Source organism: Schistocerca piceifrons, chromosome 6, assembly GCF_021461385.2.
Source record: "Schistocerca piceifrons isolate TAMUIC-IGC-003096 chromosome 6, iqSchPice1.1, whole genome shotgun sequence".
In the NCBI taxonomy this organism is placed as follows: Eukaryota; Metazoa; Arthropoda; class Insecta; order Orthoptera; family Acrididae; genus Schistocerca; species Schistocerca piceifrons.
Window position 1 is genome coordinate 333,802,820 of NC_060143.1, and position 17,106 is coordinate 333,819,925.

The 17,106-nt window shown below is 40.1% G+C and overlaps 1 protein-coding gene across 1 annotated transcript in view; it reads right to left on the bottom strand.

Annotated features, from left to right (window-relative positions):
* LOC124802675 (protein bark beetle) overlaps positions 1–17,106 on the bottom strand; it is a 193,596-nt gene that overhangs the window by 43,841 nt on the left and 132,649 nt on the right. The window contains exon 25 of the mRNA XM_047263603.1: positions 3,334–3,555. Coding sequence (XP_047119559.1) covers positions 3,334–3,555 — 222 coding nt within the window. The remainder of the gene's footprint in view (positions 1–3,333; positions 3,556–17,106) is intronic.

The following is a 17,106-nucleotide window of genomic DNA, read 5'->3' on the forward strand; positions in this document are numbered from 1 at the left end:
GTTCTGGAACAAGCTGTGGAACAAAGAATGAGCGGAAGAAACAAGAAGAAGGATAAAATTCGGTCTTTTACACCCTATTTATTTTGTTTCTCCATGACTTTATTTTCATTTGTAATGTACAGTATAGTAGAGTCCCATTAATCCGAACTAATAGGAGCTGGACCTTGTTTGGATTACCGATTTGTTTGGGTTAGCTGGAATTACGGTGACGAGTTTTTAGAATGAAGTACACCAAGCAGATAAGTAGGTACACCATGGTAACAAATGGGAACAAGAGTGGGAACAATGGCTCACTCTCACTCCTTGCCCTTGTTCTTGTGCATTGTTGAGACCTTTGTAGTGTCTGAGGTCACTGCACTGCCAGTTGGCTCGCAGAGCACTTGGTTATGTTAGTTATCGATCGCTGGCACGCATAACAGTGGTATTGTATTCGTTCAGGTTTAGTGGTGTACGTATTTTCGTCACGAGTAAATGAAAAACATACAAAGTTAACCCTCAAACAAAAACTGAATGCCTTTAAGCAGACAGAAAATGGTGAGAATGTATCTAAACTGGCAACGGAACTAGGTGTTCGTGAAACAACCATTTGTGATTGGAAGAAGAACCAAGTGAAGCTTGAACAGTCCTGTGCAACGTCTTCGGGTAAAACACTCGAAATTTGGCAGACTTTGAAAGAGTCCCAGTATGATAAAGCGAATGACGCTCTTTTCCTTTGGTTTACGTGGGAAAGAGAAAGGGGAACTCCTTTGAGTGGAACACTGGTTCAGGAGAAGGCTGTTTACCTGAACAAGTTAATGAATGGTGATCAGTCTTTTAGTGCGAGTATGGGTTGGTTGGGCAGATTCAAAAAACGTCATGGAATCCATCAGCTAACAATTACTGGAGAGAAGCTTTCTTCTGACTGTGATGCAGTGAAGGAATACTTGGGTGAGTTTGAAGAAATGATAAGAGTATTCTCCCCAACAAATTTATAACACTGACGAGACTCACCTTAAGTTTAGGGCATTGCCAAAAAAAGCTTGGCATCAAAAGCAGGAACCCACGCTTGTGGTTTTAAAATGCGCAAAGATCGTGTGACTTTATTAGCGTGCAGCAATACTGCAGGTAATCACAAACTGCCTTTAATGCAGGTCAGCAAATCTGCTAGGCCCAGCGCTTTTAAAAACTCCAACATGAAGTCCCTGCCTGTATATTATCACAACCAGAAAAAAGCAAAGATGGATAGTAAGCTGTTCAAAGAATGGTTTCACGGCCAGTTTGTTCTCTCTGTGCAATGGTTTTCTAAGGTAAATAATTTGTTTCCCCGTGCAATCCTTTTGATTGATAACGTGCCGTCTCACCCCAGCACTGAGGAATTATGTGATGGAGAAATTGTGGCAAAGTTTTTGCCGCCGAATGTTACACCACTTCTACAGCTGATGGACCAGGGTATACTGCAAACATTAAAACTGATTTACAGGAAACAATTTTTAAGAATGCTGATCCAAGATGATAGTATTCTTTTAGTGGACAAAATAAAAAAGACAAATGTGAAGGATGTTGTTTATTGGGCCGCTGAGGCGTGGCAGAAACTTTCAGAAAATACTCAGAAAATCATGGAGAAAACTGTGGATATCTCTTGAATTTCAGGATACCCTAGTGGAAAATGAAGAGGAAAATCCACTGGAAAATCTGAAGGAGACATAGATGAGTGAATGGCAGCGGATGGGGCATATGTGGAGAATCTTACTGATGCTGATTTAGTTGCTACTGTGACTCAAGACCAGGAAGAAGTGGACTGCTGTGATGGAAGTGACAGTGAGTCTTAAGGTGACAAAGGAGAGCTGGTGTCATACACTGACACAACAGAAGGCTTTGACCTCGCGCTACGTTACTTGGAGCAACAGCCCACTGCTATCCTGCTGATTTGATGTTTATGAGACGATGGCACAACTATGCATCATATAGGCAACAAAGGACTGTCTCCATTACACCAAAAAACAATGACTGAGTTTTTGTCATCTAAAATGTATGGATAAAATATCTGCTGTATTTTAGTAAGTTTGACAGCTTTTCTTTCATTGTTATGCATTGTTTAAACCTAATGTTTTCTTGCCAATTTTTCTAATACATGTTTACTGGACTGCGTAAATTAAAACAGTGTGTATATACAGCAGTTTACTGCACAGTTTTCCTTACTTAGACTAACATTTTTCATGTTCAGATTAGCCAAATGTTTGGATTACCGGGGTTCAGATTGGTGGGACTCTGCTATACTTTCATGTACCCCTTCTCCATAAGTATTCACCCATTTCAATCTCACGGTATCAAAATTAGCATTTTTATGAACAGCTCTGTCACAATAAATCTCCAGTCTAAGTAAAATAATTACATGAAACTTTGCTGAAATCTATTGTTACTGTTGAAGACTGGCCAGACACAAGGAAGAATCAGATATGAAACTATTGTTTCTCTTTATGTCTGTGCTGGAACTTCAAAAACTTGTGCAGACTGCAACCAAAATCACATAGACAACAAAAGTGAGTATCTATCCTCCACAAGTGTAGTTTAGCCAAAATATTCTCAGAAAATGCACCAGTGCTTTTTCTCACATGAAACGTATAGGGGAAAGAAAACAGTCAACTTGCCACGAGACACCTTTGTTAAAGACAATACACATTGAAACACATAAAATACATTGTACAGGTTAATCACAAGTAACTATTGAAAAATATAAGCAAAATAATCAAACTAATTTGAATTGCAGAATCTGGTTGGCTGTACAACGGGGTTCTCATTCAATCCACCTGTTACAGCTGTGTTATGCAGGAACTAGGATATAAATTACATATGAAGCCTGTCTAGCACTAATAACCTACTTAGCACGCAACAAGAGGCACTTCTTATAGGAGCATTTTAAGTAATTTTTACGAAGAGAAATGGAAATAACAATCATTGCAAAACGTCATTGGAAACAATTATTATCAAAGAAGTGATCACTTGTAATGCACCAAGATACTTTTACAGGGAATCAGTTTGATATCAGTCCTGGGAAATGTTAAGTTGCCACAGTTCAGAAGTTGTTCACCACACCTTTACTTTTATAGGTTAAACAACGTTGTTTGTTAATCCAGAACAGTAAATCCATTTGTGAAGTTTTCAGAGTTAGTTAGGGATGATGATCTGTATGGCCAAAGGAAACATTTCAAATGTACCTACAGCAAAATGGGAAAAAAAGGGAAACAGCATATGTGCCCTTGAAAACATACTCACAAATAGTTTCTATGATTCTGCCACTCTCAAAACTCATGTCATATTTACAAAATCCTTAGGTGAGCTCATTTAATGACTTACGTAGCATGTTGAAGACGAGCAGATGAGGCAGGTGCAATCAAAGAAATTCCATCAGAAGCCGATCTCTCTACTGTGACATGTGCCATTGAAGGTGTTCTACCAATGGCAAGTATTGCAGGTGATAATTCTCCATGTAGCAACCCTGCACCAGTCAAATTGACACCTTCTAAATAAGACTCTTCACGTGGTGAATGAGTCCATTCTAAATCAGGATTTGCAAATCTGAAACATACAGCCAGCCATTTAAATGTTTATATTAAAATTATGAACTTCATACAGTTTTGAACAAGTCATACAAGAGAATAGACATTCTTTAAATTCTGAGAATAAAGCTTTAAATAAGTCTAAAAAAAAAGTAAGGAATTAAAAAGATTTTGTTGCCAAAATGAGACAAGAAAAGGACACACAAAATGAAATTTAATATTCTATATCATATTGTGACTTGAAAACGTTTGAACTAAACCAAATGCTAACTACCTATTTACATTTCTGAAAATAAATGTTAAAAGATATAGTGCCTATCGAATGTCGTCACCAGTTAAAAATATACAGCAGGGCACACAATGAAGAGCCATGACACATAAAATCATGGGTATTATTGCCTACCTGCTATTTTTAACTATAGTGTAATTTTGTTCTGTATCCTGCAGGTATTTTTTAAATCTTTCTGTAATTACAATATCTTAAGTACATAATGAGACATAACAAGTAACTTGCATCTAGCATGTAACTGGGAATAAATGATACTAATAAAGGAACCATCACACACTGGACTGATATAAAACAACTATTGCACACACAGTACTGTGCTGATGTCATTTAGCACACTCCACCTTCCGTCACATATCACTTCCATGATGGACAAAGGCAAGAAAAGTTAGTTTTTATACCTTTATTTTGTGAACTTAAGTTTGCTGTTATGAACACTAGGGACAATCTTGTCAACAATATTAATTAAACCAGTCTAGCACATAGATTTATGAGCCACCAGGCTCATAACTGCATCACAATTGATGAAGGTGAATCAAAGAGCCTTTGCACATATTCTTCGTACAATGTAATTTTGTTCTGTATTCAGCAGATATTTAATAAATCTTTCTGTAATCACAATATCATGAGTAAATAATGCGACGTAACATGTAACTTGCGTCTAGCATGTAACTTTGGAGTAAATTGGATTTTTATGTTTTTCCCAGTTTTTGCCTTGCTCTTCTTCTGTTTTGCTGTCTTTTCCACCCTCTGCTTATTTATTTATTTTTTTGCCACTCCCTTAATTCCTAACTCTTCAAAATGTCCTCTCTTGCCATGATGAATCCTATCTCATATTACATCCGTTCTTTTTGAAAATATGCTTTTGCATTATCAAAACTAAGGTCCCACATTCTGTTTCTTGGAACCTGCTTGTCCCTTGGAGTTACTCCAAAAGACCTAACATTGGAAGTCCCTGTTTCTGGATGTAATCCTACTCTACACCAGGCTCTTTTACAGTTTCAAATACAGCAATCTCTTGCTCTTACCTGACTAATCTGTGACCTATATGCCTCATCAGCCAATTTCCACTCCATCAGACTTCTCTCCTTCTATGAAATCCTGCTTGTATCTGACCCTCATGTTTTCTTGGATGGTATCATCCAAGAAGCCAACTTCAAACTGCAACAACGTACCAGACTTCACCTCAAAAAGCTATACCACCTTCTTGTAAACAATCTGAACAGTGGTGTTTCCCTTCCTGTCCCTTTGTAGCTCCCTAAACAGCCATACCATCAACCACCATTCCTATCCTACAAGCCGAGCTTGGCCAACCTCCGTAACATCCCACATCCTTCACCACTGCCTCCCAGACCAAGAATAACCCATAATCACAAGAACCAGTCACAACAGTACAGTGTTCTTAACCTCTCATCTAAAGCACTCTCCCCTCCTGAAGTATCTGTGTTATACAAGGGTCTCACTTTCAGCCCTAAACATGCATTTGGTCATGCAGCTTTGGTGAAGGACCTACTTTCTTCACATGTAATATCAATGGATATATCACTCTGCAACACATCCCAAAATCTTTCCAACAGCAAACCTGACATTGAACATTGCCTTGAACAGCTCAAACCACAATCCCAACTTGATCCACCACCACTGCCTCAAAATCAGCCTTCCAAGAATTCCTCACATGCAGCATTGCTTCACAACCCTTCCTCAGGTCCCTATAACATGTTAGTGAAGGTCTATGCCAGCTCTCTGACACCTCTACACACAGCGTCTGCCATCAAGATCCCATCCCTGTGATTCAAACTGACCTGCAGTCCCTTCTTAAAACCTCAGGCTCTTCAGAAGGACTAGCACTTCAATCTATAGAACTTCTCACCCCAACCAAATCACGCATCCCTGCCTTTTACCTTATTCCTAAGATCCACAAACCCAATCATCCTGGCTGTCCTATAGTTGCTGGCTTCAAAGCACTCATCAAACATGATAGTGCAAAGCCTCACCTCCTATATCAAAGATACCACAATTCCTTGATCATCAGAAACACATACCCATCCCACTCCCGTCACACACCTTGCTTGTCATCATTGATGCCATTTCCCTCTATACCAACATCCCCCACGTACATGGTCTGTCTCCTGCTGAATATTTCCTCAGTCAGCACCCACCTGATTCCAAACCTATGACATCCTTCCTACTCAGCTTAATCAACTTTATACTTACCAACAACTACTTCATCTTTGGCGGGCAGATCAGGGGTATGGCCATGGGAACCAGCATATATCCTTCCTATCCAAACCTTTTCATGGGTCGTTTGGAGAGGGCTTTCCTGGGATCCGTGAGCCTTTGGCCCGTGGTTTGGTTTAGTTACATTGATGACCTCTTTACCATATGGACTCATGGTGAGACTGACCTGTTAAAATTCCTGGAATCTCTGAATACCTTTTCCCAACTAAATTTCACATTATCCTATTCTGAATCCCATGTCCCTTTCCTTGATGTTGATCTCGTCCTCACCGAATGTCAGCTACACACTTCTGTCCACATTAAACCTACCAACAAATAACAGTACTTACATTTTGACAGTTGCCATTCTTTCCATGTTAAACATTCCCTTCTGTACAGCCTTGGCATTCGAGGCAAACGTATTTGTTCTGATGCAGACTTTACAGCAATACACCACCATTCTCACCTCAGCCTTCACTGCACGTAATTACCCCACCAGCTCAAAGCAGATTTCCCAGGCCATCACATTCAATCTTTTACTGCTGATCCCTCCAAAACAACAACTTCGGAGGACACCATTAGTGACTCAGTTATTATTCTGGTCTGGAATGTATTAATCAGCTACTTCAACATGGCCATGACTTTCTAAAATCATGCCCTGAAATGAGATCCATTCTGTCTGAAATTTTGCTCACCACACTTAGAATAGCTTTTCATTGTCGTCCCAACCTCTGCAATATTCTTGTCAGACCCTAGCTCCTTCTGCACCCATCTCCCTACCCTATGGCTCCTATCCATGTGACCATCCCGCTGCAAGACTAGCCCTACGCACCCTCCTACCACCACCTACAGCAGCCCTGTAACTAGCAAGACATATGCTATCAAAGGGAGAGCCACCTGTGAAACAACACATGGCATATATCAGCTGTTATGTAAACACTGTTCAGCCTTCTACAATGGCATGACTACCACCAAATTATCAATTAGAATGAATGGGCATAGGCAAAGGGTGTATACTGGCAACACAAAACATCCTGTTGCAGAGCATGCTCTCCAACATGACAATCATGACCTTGGTGCCTGTTTCACCACACACACCATCCGGATTCTTCCCCCAGATACCAGTTCCTCAGAACTCCGCACATGGGATCTAGCACTACAACATGTCCTTGGTTCTCACCACCCATCTGGCCTTAATTTATGTTAATTTCTTCTGCCTCAGCATTTCTTCACAGTAAATACTCTTTCCTTCACTCTGTTTTAGTTTTCTGCATCTTTCATTGTCTTATCCATCTACTTTTTACCACCCCCCTTCCACCTGTTACGTACAATGCATTTGGCTTTTCACTCTTATTAACTCATGCATGATGTTTAAGCAGTTATCTCTGTTATGCAATTTCCCTGTCTTCCACCTGTAAGCTCTCAGGTTTTCTAATCTTGTCCGATGCAGTCCCCAACAATCAGTCTTTCCTTCTCATAAGGTTGCAGTAAGTCTCCCCTGACCCTCAGTTCTGGTGACTTTCCCAATATATAACCCTTTTCCTATACTCTCCAGTCCTTTTCCTTCACCCCTCTTCCCTCCACTTCAACCCTTCTGCCTGAAGGAGCCACTGGCTCTGAAAGCTTGCCTAATTACAACCTTCTTTTATGTATGTGTTCTGCCGTCACTTGGTGAGTAGATTTTTTATTTATCCAATTAAAGTGATTTATAGTACATAAGACAGAATGCTATTTCTCTGTGGTAATTGTCTGCTTTCATGCAATGAAACTATACATCATATTTTTTAGCACACATGTTGTGTTTAGAAGATCAATGAGTGTTTTGTTGTCCATGGATGGATCAAAAACTTGAACTTTGAAGGAATCATCGAGAGTGCTTGGATTTTGTGTCACATATGAATAATGGTGACAAAGGTATGCTTTATACCTGTACAACCAAATAAATGTCACAAAATCTCTATTTTGAGAAGATATGATGAGTTGAAATAATTTTTTTTTACAGGTCATGACATCAAATCGAAGGTAGGTTTCATGTCTCTCTGGTGTATTGCTTGTCAAACTGTTTCAACACATCTCTACATTTCTATTGATGAAAAGTGATCGACCATTGCCAAGCAGCTACAAATTCCTCATGTGCATTTACTGATGTATATCACAAATGCTGAAGTTGTAGGAGAAGCATTTTCTAATGTGAAAGGTGTGAGCATTCTGAAGATGTGTAATTGGATGTTTTCTAGTCGGAATTTGGTGCCAATAGTTTTCTGATGAAAGGATGGATATGACTTCAGTAATTTCTGTTGGACTATCCACAATTTGTAACAGTCATGACTAAAGGTGATGCTAAGTCGCATGCTCCACATGACGTGCTGTGCTGTTGGGTACTTCAGATTCCAATAAATGTCAACAATCAGTGACACTTGGACTGACAACATACCACAATATACAATAAGTTTTATTTATGGTAAGTTAGAATCATGCCCACAAATGTAACAGGTGACCAGTACAAATCGAAATCAATTTTGGAGGCTCACCTAGATGCATAGCACATTTGACAATCCAAATATCAGAATCAATATAAACTATTGCAAAGTTACTCAAATCAACAGGTATATCTGGGAAGTTCCAGCAATGGTAGAAGTCAAGTCATTCTTCCAGCAACTGTTGAGCCCATATTCTGCAAAGCCAACACCAAATATTGCCTGAAGTGTGGAAGTCTCCTTCTCTAGATTGTATATTGGTCTGATACCGAACAGACAGTAAAATGCTTAATGTAAGTTCACCAAAGAGTTGCAACCAGAAGAGAGTACTAGCAAATTTACCTGATGTAAAGAATGCCCTGTTGCAAATGTTCACTTCACCACAAAACCATTAGGGTCCAGTATACAGTGTTGATGAGGTGTCCATGCGGAATCAGTGCGCAGCAGAAATGCGAACAATCTGTCAGCGCCTTGTGCAAGACAACAGGGTGTGAACCACTATGCGCAGCCATAGCCTGTCAAATCTTTGGCATGTGATCCTGAATCCTCTGTACCAACAAGGGTAACTCCGTTTTGTCTGGCAACAGCACAGAGGTCAGAAACTCTACTGGGATCCTTAACAAGTCTCCGTGTACCATCTCAACCACTGAAGTGCCGATATCAATCTTGTAAACTGTTCGTAACCCTCAACAGTACCACAGGCAGCACTTCAGTCCAACGTTCTTGGTGGCACATGAGGGCTACTTTCGGTGTGCAATGCCACTTTTCCACCATACCACTGTTGGCTGGGTGGTAGCTGGTAGTGTGGTGGTGCTGGAATCTGCATAGTTTAGCCAGCTCACTGAGCAGGGTAGATTCAAACTGCCTGCCTTGGTCTGTCATAATGGCCAGGGGACAGCTGAAGTGTTCCAGCCAGTGTCTGACAAATTCCTCTGCAACCGTCTCAGGTGAAATGTTTGGCAGTGGTACGGACTCTGCCCATCTTGTGCACCTATATGTCAATATGAGTATCTGTACGCATCAGAAGGCAGTAGGGGACCCATCATATCAAGGTGGATATGTCCAAATTTCACTGGTAGACCTGAGAAATGCCCAACCTCAGCATGGACGTGATATCCCACTTCACATCACTAACAGTGGAAGCAGGTGTAGGCCCAGTTGTGAGCGTCTTTCTTAACTGTCGGCCACACAAAATGTTCCATTATCATTTTGACAGTGGTGTTCGCCTCTGGATGTGCCAGACTGTACCTGCTGTTGGAACTTTATCTTATGAAAGTGTGGTGTGATAAAGGCCCGTGGCACGTGCTGAGAGATTTTGCACCACAACTTTACACCGCAACCTGGTACTTCAATCTGCTGGAATCGCAGACTTGAAAACTGATCCACCAGTAAGTCTTGCAGCTGATGATCTGCCATTTGTGCCTTAGTGAGATCTTCATACTTCTGAATGGAAACCACACTACACCCACTATGTTTTCAGCACCTCGAATATTCCGAATATCCGTCATGAATGGTCTAACAAACTCTGATGTACCTGAACTGTTGAGGTGAACACTTATCCCTTGGGTTCTGAAATGCAGGTACAATTGGATTGTGATTCATGTAAATTGTCACTAGATGGGCTCTGACATGAGGCCAGAAGTGCTTCACACTCTCATACATTGTCCACAATTCCCTATCATAGGTGCTCCAGTCATTTGCAGTGGCAGTAGCTTCTTTGAAAAAAAGCTTAAAGGCAGGACACAATTGTTGACTGTCTGGTGTAGTGTGGCTCCAATTGCAGTCTGACTGGCAGTGATGGTGCAGATGATACTGGATGGGCAAGTGACACTCCTTGATTGAGACTGTTCTGCAAAGTACGGAAGGCCTTATTCATCTCTGAAGTCCACTTCAGTACATGCTTCCCTTTAATGAAGTGGCCAGCAAATGGGTCTGTAAGAGGTGTCTGAATAGCCACTGTTGCTGGTAAATTGTGGCAAAAAAAAAATTCACCCTGTCTAACATCCATTGCAGTTGTCAACAATACCTTGATGTGGCAGGTCTTGCAACATAGCCAACTTTTCCGGCAATGGGGAGATTCCATCTTGTGAAACTCTATAACGGAGAAAGGTCACTTCACTTTCATCCATCATGCATTTGTCTTCATTCAGTACCACACTGTAGTCTTGCAACCTTTGCTGTACCTAAGCCAAATGCCTGACACGTGATTGTGCATCAGCAGAGTATAACAAAATTTCTTTGAGGTCAGCAAACGCAAAATGGCAATCCCTGTAGCACTTCATTGATGAACCTTTACCACGCCTGAGCCATATTTTGAAGTCTGAAAGGCATGTGCAAGACCTCAAAAAGGATGAAAGGCATGATCACTGCTGTCTTGGGAACATCCATAGGTGCTACAGGAACCTGGTTATAGGCCTTCTGGCAATCCAGGACAGTAAAAACTGTTGCACCAGCCAAAGCATATGTGAATTCTTGAATATGTGGAAAAGGATATTGTCTGGAATGGTCTGCTATTTAATCCCCAGTAAACCCTGCAAGGACACCATGTGCCATCAGTTTTCCTTAGCAAATGTAGTGGGGACGCACAGTGATTGTCTGAAATCCATATGACACTGGAAAGCAACATCTCTTCAAAAACTGCTTTAATTTTCAGCATGTCATCTGGCACAATTCTACAAATGTGCTGTGCGACCAGCAGCCCTGGGATCTCATGTATATAGTATAACATATTGTGCTTTACACTGTGCAGTGGTGTCAATAATGGTAGAACAGGCTGTTGATGTATATTGCAAACACAACATTCCTACCATTTGACTTTGCTGCTGCTGGGGCCACTAAGAGCCATGCCTTAGACAAATCCACAGACAGCCTAAAATGTACAAGGAAATCTGCTCCTAAGATAGATGGGAAATGTCTGCCACTATCAACACCCACTTGAAAGGACTAGCACAACCCAGGTCAGTTGCCAGCTCCTTACGATCCAGTATCCTGATACAAGAATTATTAATGGCTAACAGCTCCAGCGGCTCTGGAGCTGCCATGTCTGTTGTGTACGAGGTCGTCAGAGTGCTGACTTCCAAACCAGTGTCCACCAGAAGTACTAATGCAGATCTTCTGTTGGCAATGTGCAACCAGTTCGATATCCCCATACATTTCTGTTGAACCACCAATTGATTTGCGATGGCAGTTGGTTATACCATCTCCACGGGTACATTAATATTGCACTGTAGCGTGGGAACTATGGCCAGTTAACGTTTCAATACACTGTTGGTGCTGCTTGGAGATGGCATGGTCTGTGGTGCCTATTGTGGACCACTTTTGCCGTTTGGGTAATCGCAATAATGCACTTCATAGTCTGCAACACAAAGCAGCTCACACCAATAGTGCTCAACATGGTGTCTTGAGTTTGGGCATTGCAGTCCAAAGCTGGCTGATTACTAGAACGTCATGCCTGTAGCCATCTGTCTGAACCCATCCAAAGCTTCAATGCTTGCAATCAATCGGCAATCTTTTGCAGTGTGGTTTGTAAATCTTGATGAGATCTGGTCTTATACTCGGCATTTGCCAAAATGACAATATAACACAACATTGTGTATGTTCTTCTGGCATCTCTGATGGCTCACTACTACATGTGGCATTAATGTGCACTGGCATTACAGCCGCTACAACTGCTGAGTCTACTGTGCTGTGTGAGCAATCAGCTACCCACAACAATTTATCCAGGGGTTATCACTCATGCGCTATCAGAGTTAACTGCACCTGTGGAGATAGCTGGTGTAGCCAAATGTGGAGTAACAATTCTTCGGAGACCATACTAACTTTCACCATAGCCTGTAAATGTCTCCAGAATTACAGTGGGGTTCTATCACCTCTTTGTCCATGATACAGCGCCTGCTTAAGAGTTTGTTCAGATGACTTAGTGCAAGTTATCAGCGCCATCTTGAATGCATGGTAGATAGATTGGTGTAGAAGTTGTGGCATAATATCTATAACCAACATGGTTGTTCTCTCGTGTAAATTACTGACTGCCAACAAAAATTGCTCCTGGTGCTCTATGATCCTCTTCTTGGAGAAAAAACTTTCTAAAATCGCAAACCAAACACCTAGTTGTGCTGACAAAATGGCAAAGCCCTTAACTGTAACCATGGCACAGATGATGCTAATGAGATGGCTGACGGGCAGCAAGCAATGTATGGATGCAATCACAGCATTGAAGCTATCTCTGGAGCTGGTAAGCTGTCTGTACCTGTGCTGTCATCATTCCTCTGTAACTGCTGGATCTCCCAGCCACCCGTAAATAACAATTTCACCATATCTTCCCTGACTATGAAAATATAGTACAAAACTCGACCATGCTTTATGTTCATGGACTATTTTTGTCTTAGGGTCACCTATGATGTGGGCAAATAACAATACCCACATATAAGATACCTCAGCTTTATTGTCAACACAAAGCACCTGATTGTGTAATCAAAGAACAATTACAGTTCATCACTGGCACGTTACAAAGAGTATCTATTGCATTTCACTTGTGGAGATAGCTATTTCCACAATATAATAGTATGGGAATAGGGATTAAATATACTTAGCATTGTATTCATTATGTTGAATTGTAGTATGTAGAATACAGGGTATACATAAAGTCCAGGAACACTTTCAATTATTTATTGTGCAAGAACTAAACATTGTACAGATGTCATACATGTTGCATTTTGAAGAGAAACTCTGAAAGTTTGTTTTTACAAACATTCAATATGCAAATCATGAGTGACCTGGCAGATGTCAATGCGGTAATCAAATTCTTGTCATACCCGTCCCAGCATGGCATCGTTAACTGTGGCAGTCACTTCCTGTATTCTCTCCCAGAGCTCTGCTACATCACGCAGTAAAGGCGGTACATACATCAGATCTTAAATGTGTCCCCACAGAAAAAAGTAACACTAAGTGAGATCTGGTGATCAGGGAGATCATTTCATGAAACAGCTGTCCCCTTCTGTAGCATGGCCAATCCATTGATGTGGCAGCTTCGTGTTCAGGTACCCACAAACCTCACGATGAAAATGAGGTGGAGCCACATCCTGCTGAAAGATGAATAGAAAGTCTGATTGCATTTGAGGTATCAGCCATTGCTGCAAAATGTCCAAGTAGGAATATCCAGTGAGAGTGCTCTCGGTGAAGGAGAATGGTCTGACAAGGCACAAAAAACATTTACCTTTGAGGAATATGTTGTGCAGAGGTAAATGGCCTTCCTCGTTGGTGGCTTCTTACCGTACTTGGTTCTAAACATTCACTGAACAGCTGTAGCACACTTGTTTTTGTCAAACTCCAACACACAGGAAGCTCGCTCTGCACCTAAACCTGCCATGTTTGCAACTAGTGCTGCTGTGGCAGTATACATGGAAAAAAAACTTTCAGTTTCTCTTCAAAATGACATATGTATGATATCTGTACAATGTTTGGTTCTTGTGCAATAAGTACTTGAAAGTGTTTCCGGACTTTGTACACACCCTGTATATCAATCAATAAAAGCATTTTCACAAACATGATAAAGTCAACAAGTCGAAGAGAAATATATTTTTGAAATAGTAAATATTTTCTGTAATTCGCATAATATTCTTCAAGTCAATAAATATCTCGTACTATCCACTTTCTAAAGTAGTCTATATTCTTCCTTAGTGCTCAAGCTATTCCATAGCTAATTTCATCAAAATCAGCACCGCGGTTTAGTTGTGAAAGAGAAACAGTTGAACACATTTTTGCATTTATAAAACTTTAAATTATAATATATTTTAGAATGATCCCATTTTGATGAAATCAGACCTGTTTGTTGCACCAAGCTATGCTCACGTTACCTGTGAAAACCCCATGGAAAGTCATCAAGTAATTTTGGAGAGTGTCGTATTCAAACAGATACACAATGGTTTTACAGTTTTATTATTAGTATAATTTGGCTACCTGACTGCTATTATTTTTTATTTGGTTCTTTCTTTTAATAACATAGTCCTCACATTCCTTAACTGATTGCCCCACTTCTCTTTTGACTACTGCCCATATACATTTAATTTTAATATTTGAATTATTAACACACTCCACACTGCTATGTATGCACCTCGAGTGTGCAGGTGCACTGTCAATTTTTCAAGCAACTTTAATTAATAAGATTACAATAACTAATGGCCTCGAAGGTGCATTTCTAGCATGACATGAAACACCATACTTTATAGATTAGGTAAAATGTAAGCTCATACATACGCTTGCATCGGTGAAGGTGTACCAGAATTTTCCAAAATCATGAGAAACCTTCACCCGCAAAAAACTTTTACATTTCCTAACATGATTTCTGGTGTCCATAACAAAAAGAATTTGGTTCAAGAGGTTTTTTATTTAATATTTTATGACATAAAATGTTTACATATATTTTATACATAATTCACTTTCAAGTGGTAATTCTGAAAGCACTGAGGTACACAGTCCTATGTTGCAGTCTTTGCACCACCATCTGCTTTCTTTTCTTATCCACTTGCCAGTCTCTTTCTTCCCTTTATCAGAGCAAACTTTGCAATAACACATAGTATTTACTTTGCTGGTAGTAGAAGATACTTTTTCTGGAAAGTAACAACCAAAATTTCTGTCCAGGCTAGTGCTTGGGGCTGGTTGTAAAGATCGAAAGGGTCCTCCCATTTCTACCAATTTCAAACTAACTTTTTTTATAAAGTCCACAAGAGAGATTTTCTGTTTACTGACATCTTTGCAAAAAATAAAACTGTTCACGACAGACATTACAAAAACATGAAAGAAAAGTTTTTTCCAACACTTCATTGTTTTTGGTGCGAGTGGGTAGTAACTGTATAGCTGGTGCATATTGTTCATATTGTAGCCAATTACAACATCTGGTTTCATTACTGTTGTAATACCACCTTTTAAACGCACTGGGATGTCTTTGGTGGTAGCCTGATGTTTTGTGGATAGACAGTATGCATCACGCTTATTTTTCCACTTCAGCACTAGAATGGTCCCATTCCTCAAAAATATCATTTCATTTTGCTTCAGCTTCTTTGTTTTGAAGCTTGTTGGAAAGCCTTTTCTGTTTTTCATTATGTAATGCTGGAATATGGTTGACAGTTGTCCCTGATGATCATCTGTAAACACTGTAGTTCAGGACATAGCCTGTTGCAGCATCACAAAGTGCATAAAGCTTCATGCCATATTTATTGGGTTTATTTTTCCTGTAAACCCTAAAGCCAACACGTCCACAAAATGGATAAATAGCTTCATCTATAGTCAAATTTTCGTATGGCATGAAACTGGATCTACATTTGTCGGCAAAAAAGTTGTACACAGGCCTATATTATGAAGAGGGTCATGGTTTTTCTCTTCCTTTTTTATGTACGTTGAGTTGTCATTGGCATGCAGCATAAACATAATACTGGAAAACCTATCATGCTCCAGCAATCTATTTGCAAAGCCTATTTATAAAAATGGATCAGTTGACCATTAGTCACTAAGCTTCGGTAACTTAATGACACACATATGCAGAACTGTTTCAAAAAATCAATATATTTCATGTAGTTTTACCGGATCCCATTTGTGCCACATAGAGTTCTTTTTTATTTCATTTCGCTGTTCCAGTGCGCCAATTTTTGTATCTGCATATCAGTTTGTCTCAGTTTTTATGTTTTGGAAAACACTGTCACTAAAAAAAGGTCAAGAAACAGTCATAAACATTAGTTCCTGTTCACAAACAAGTGGCTCCATACACTGACTGAAATATGGAAGCTGAGGCTGAGTGCCATGCTCCTGCCAGTCATCAGCATTGTGCTGAGTAAGACCTATCGTCACATTTGTTGGTCGTTGCAGCTCCTCATCTAATTGAACTCCATAATTCAAATTAGATAAAAAAAGATAGTGTGTTTTCTTTACAAATTCTCCACATACATTAGCAACAAAATTGAGGAAAAAAAAAAAAAAACTATTACCCGATTCATCACTTGAAACACTTTCTCGCTTGTAATTACTGCTGTCGTCACTGACATCAATATCAGAGTCATTTTCACTGAATAAAATGTCAGAACTTCACTTTCCCAGAGGCCTCTAGCTGTCATTTTCACTCAAAATGCCCATACACAGTCGCAGATTTATGGTTGAGTGCCAAGCGAAAATGTCATCATAGAACCAATCACTATACTGACAGACATTCTACTCATACAACTGATACACAGAACTCATCGACTGCTGCTGCATCTAGTGGACATAGCTGCCAGCTATGTAGCGTGGTGAAAAACACCTTTTAGGGACTGTGAAAGTGCCACCTGCATGGGATACGAGCGCCGTCCACACAGCCGAAAAATGCATGCCTGTATGGTCTACGGGCATAGTGTTGAATGTATTAATTTCAGACATTATACAAAAGCTTTTTTTTTTATTTATAATCACTTTCTTTAAGATAGCACAGTATTTCTTGTAAAATGAACTCAAGGCTACTTTTCTGTCTGGTCTAGCCATTTCATGTATCTTCTTTTGTGCACACGATATTTTGAGTTATTTTGTAATACATGATTTTTTCAGTGCCTTATTAGTACCAGTCTTCATT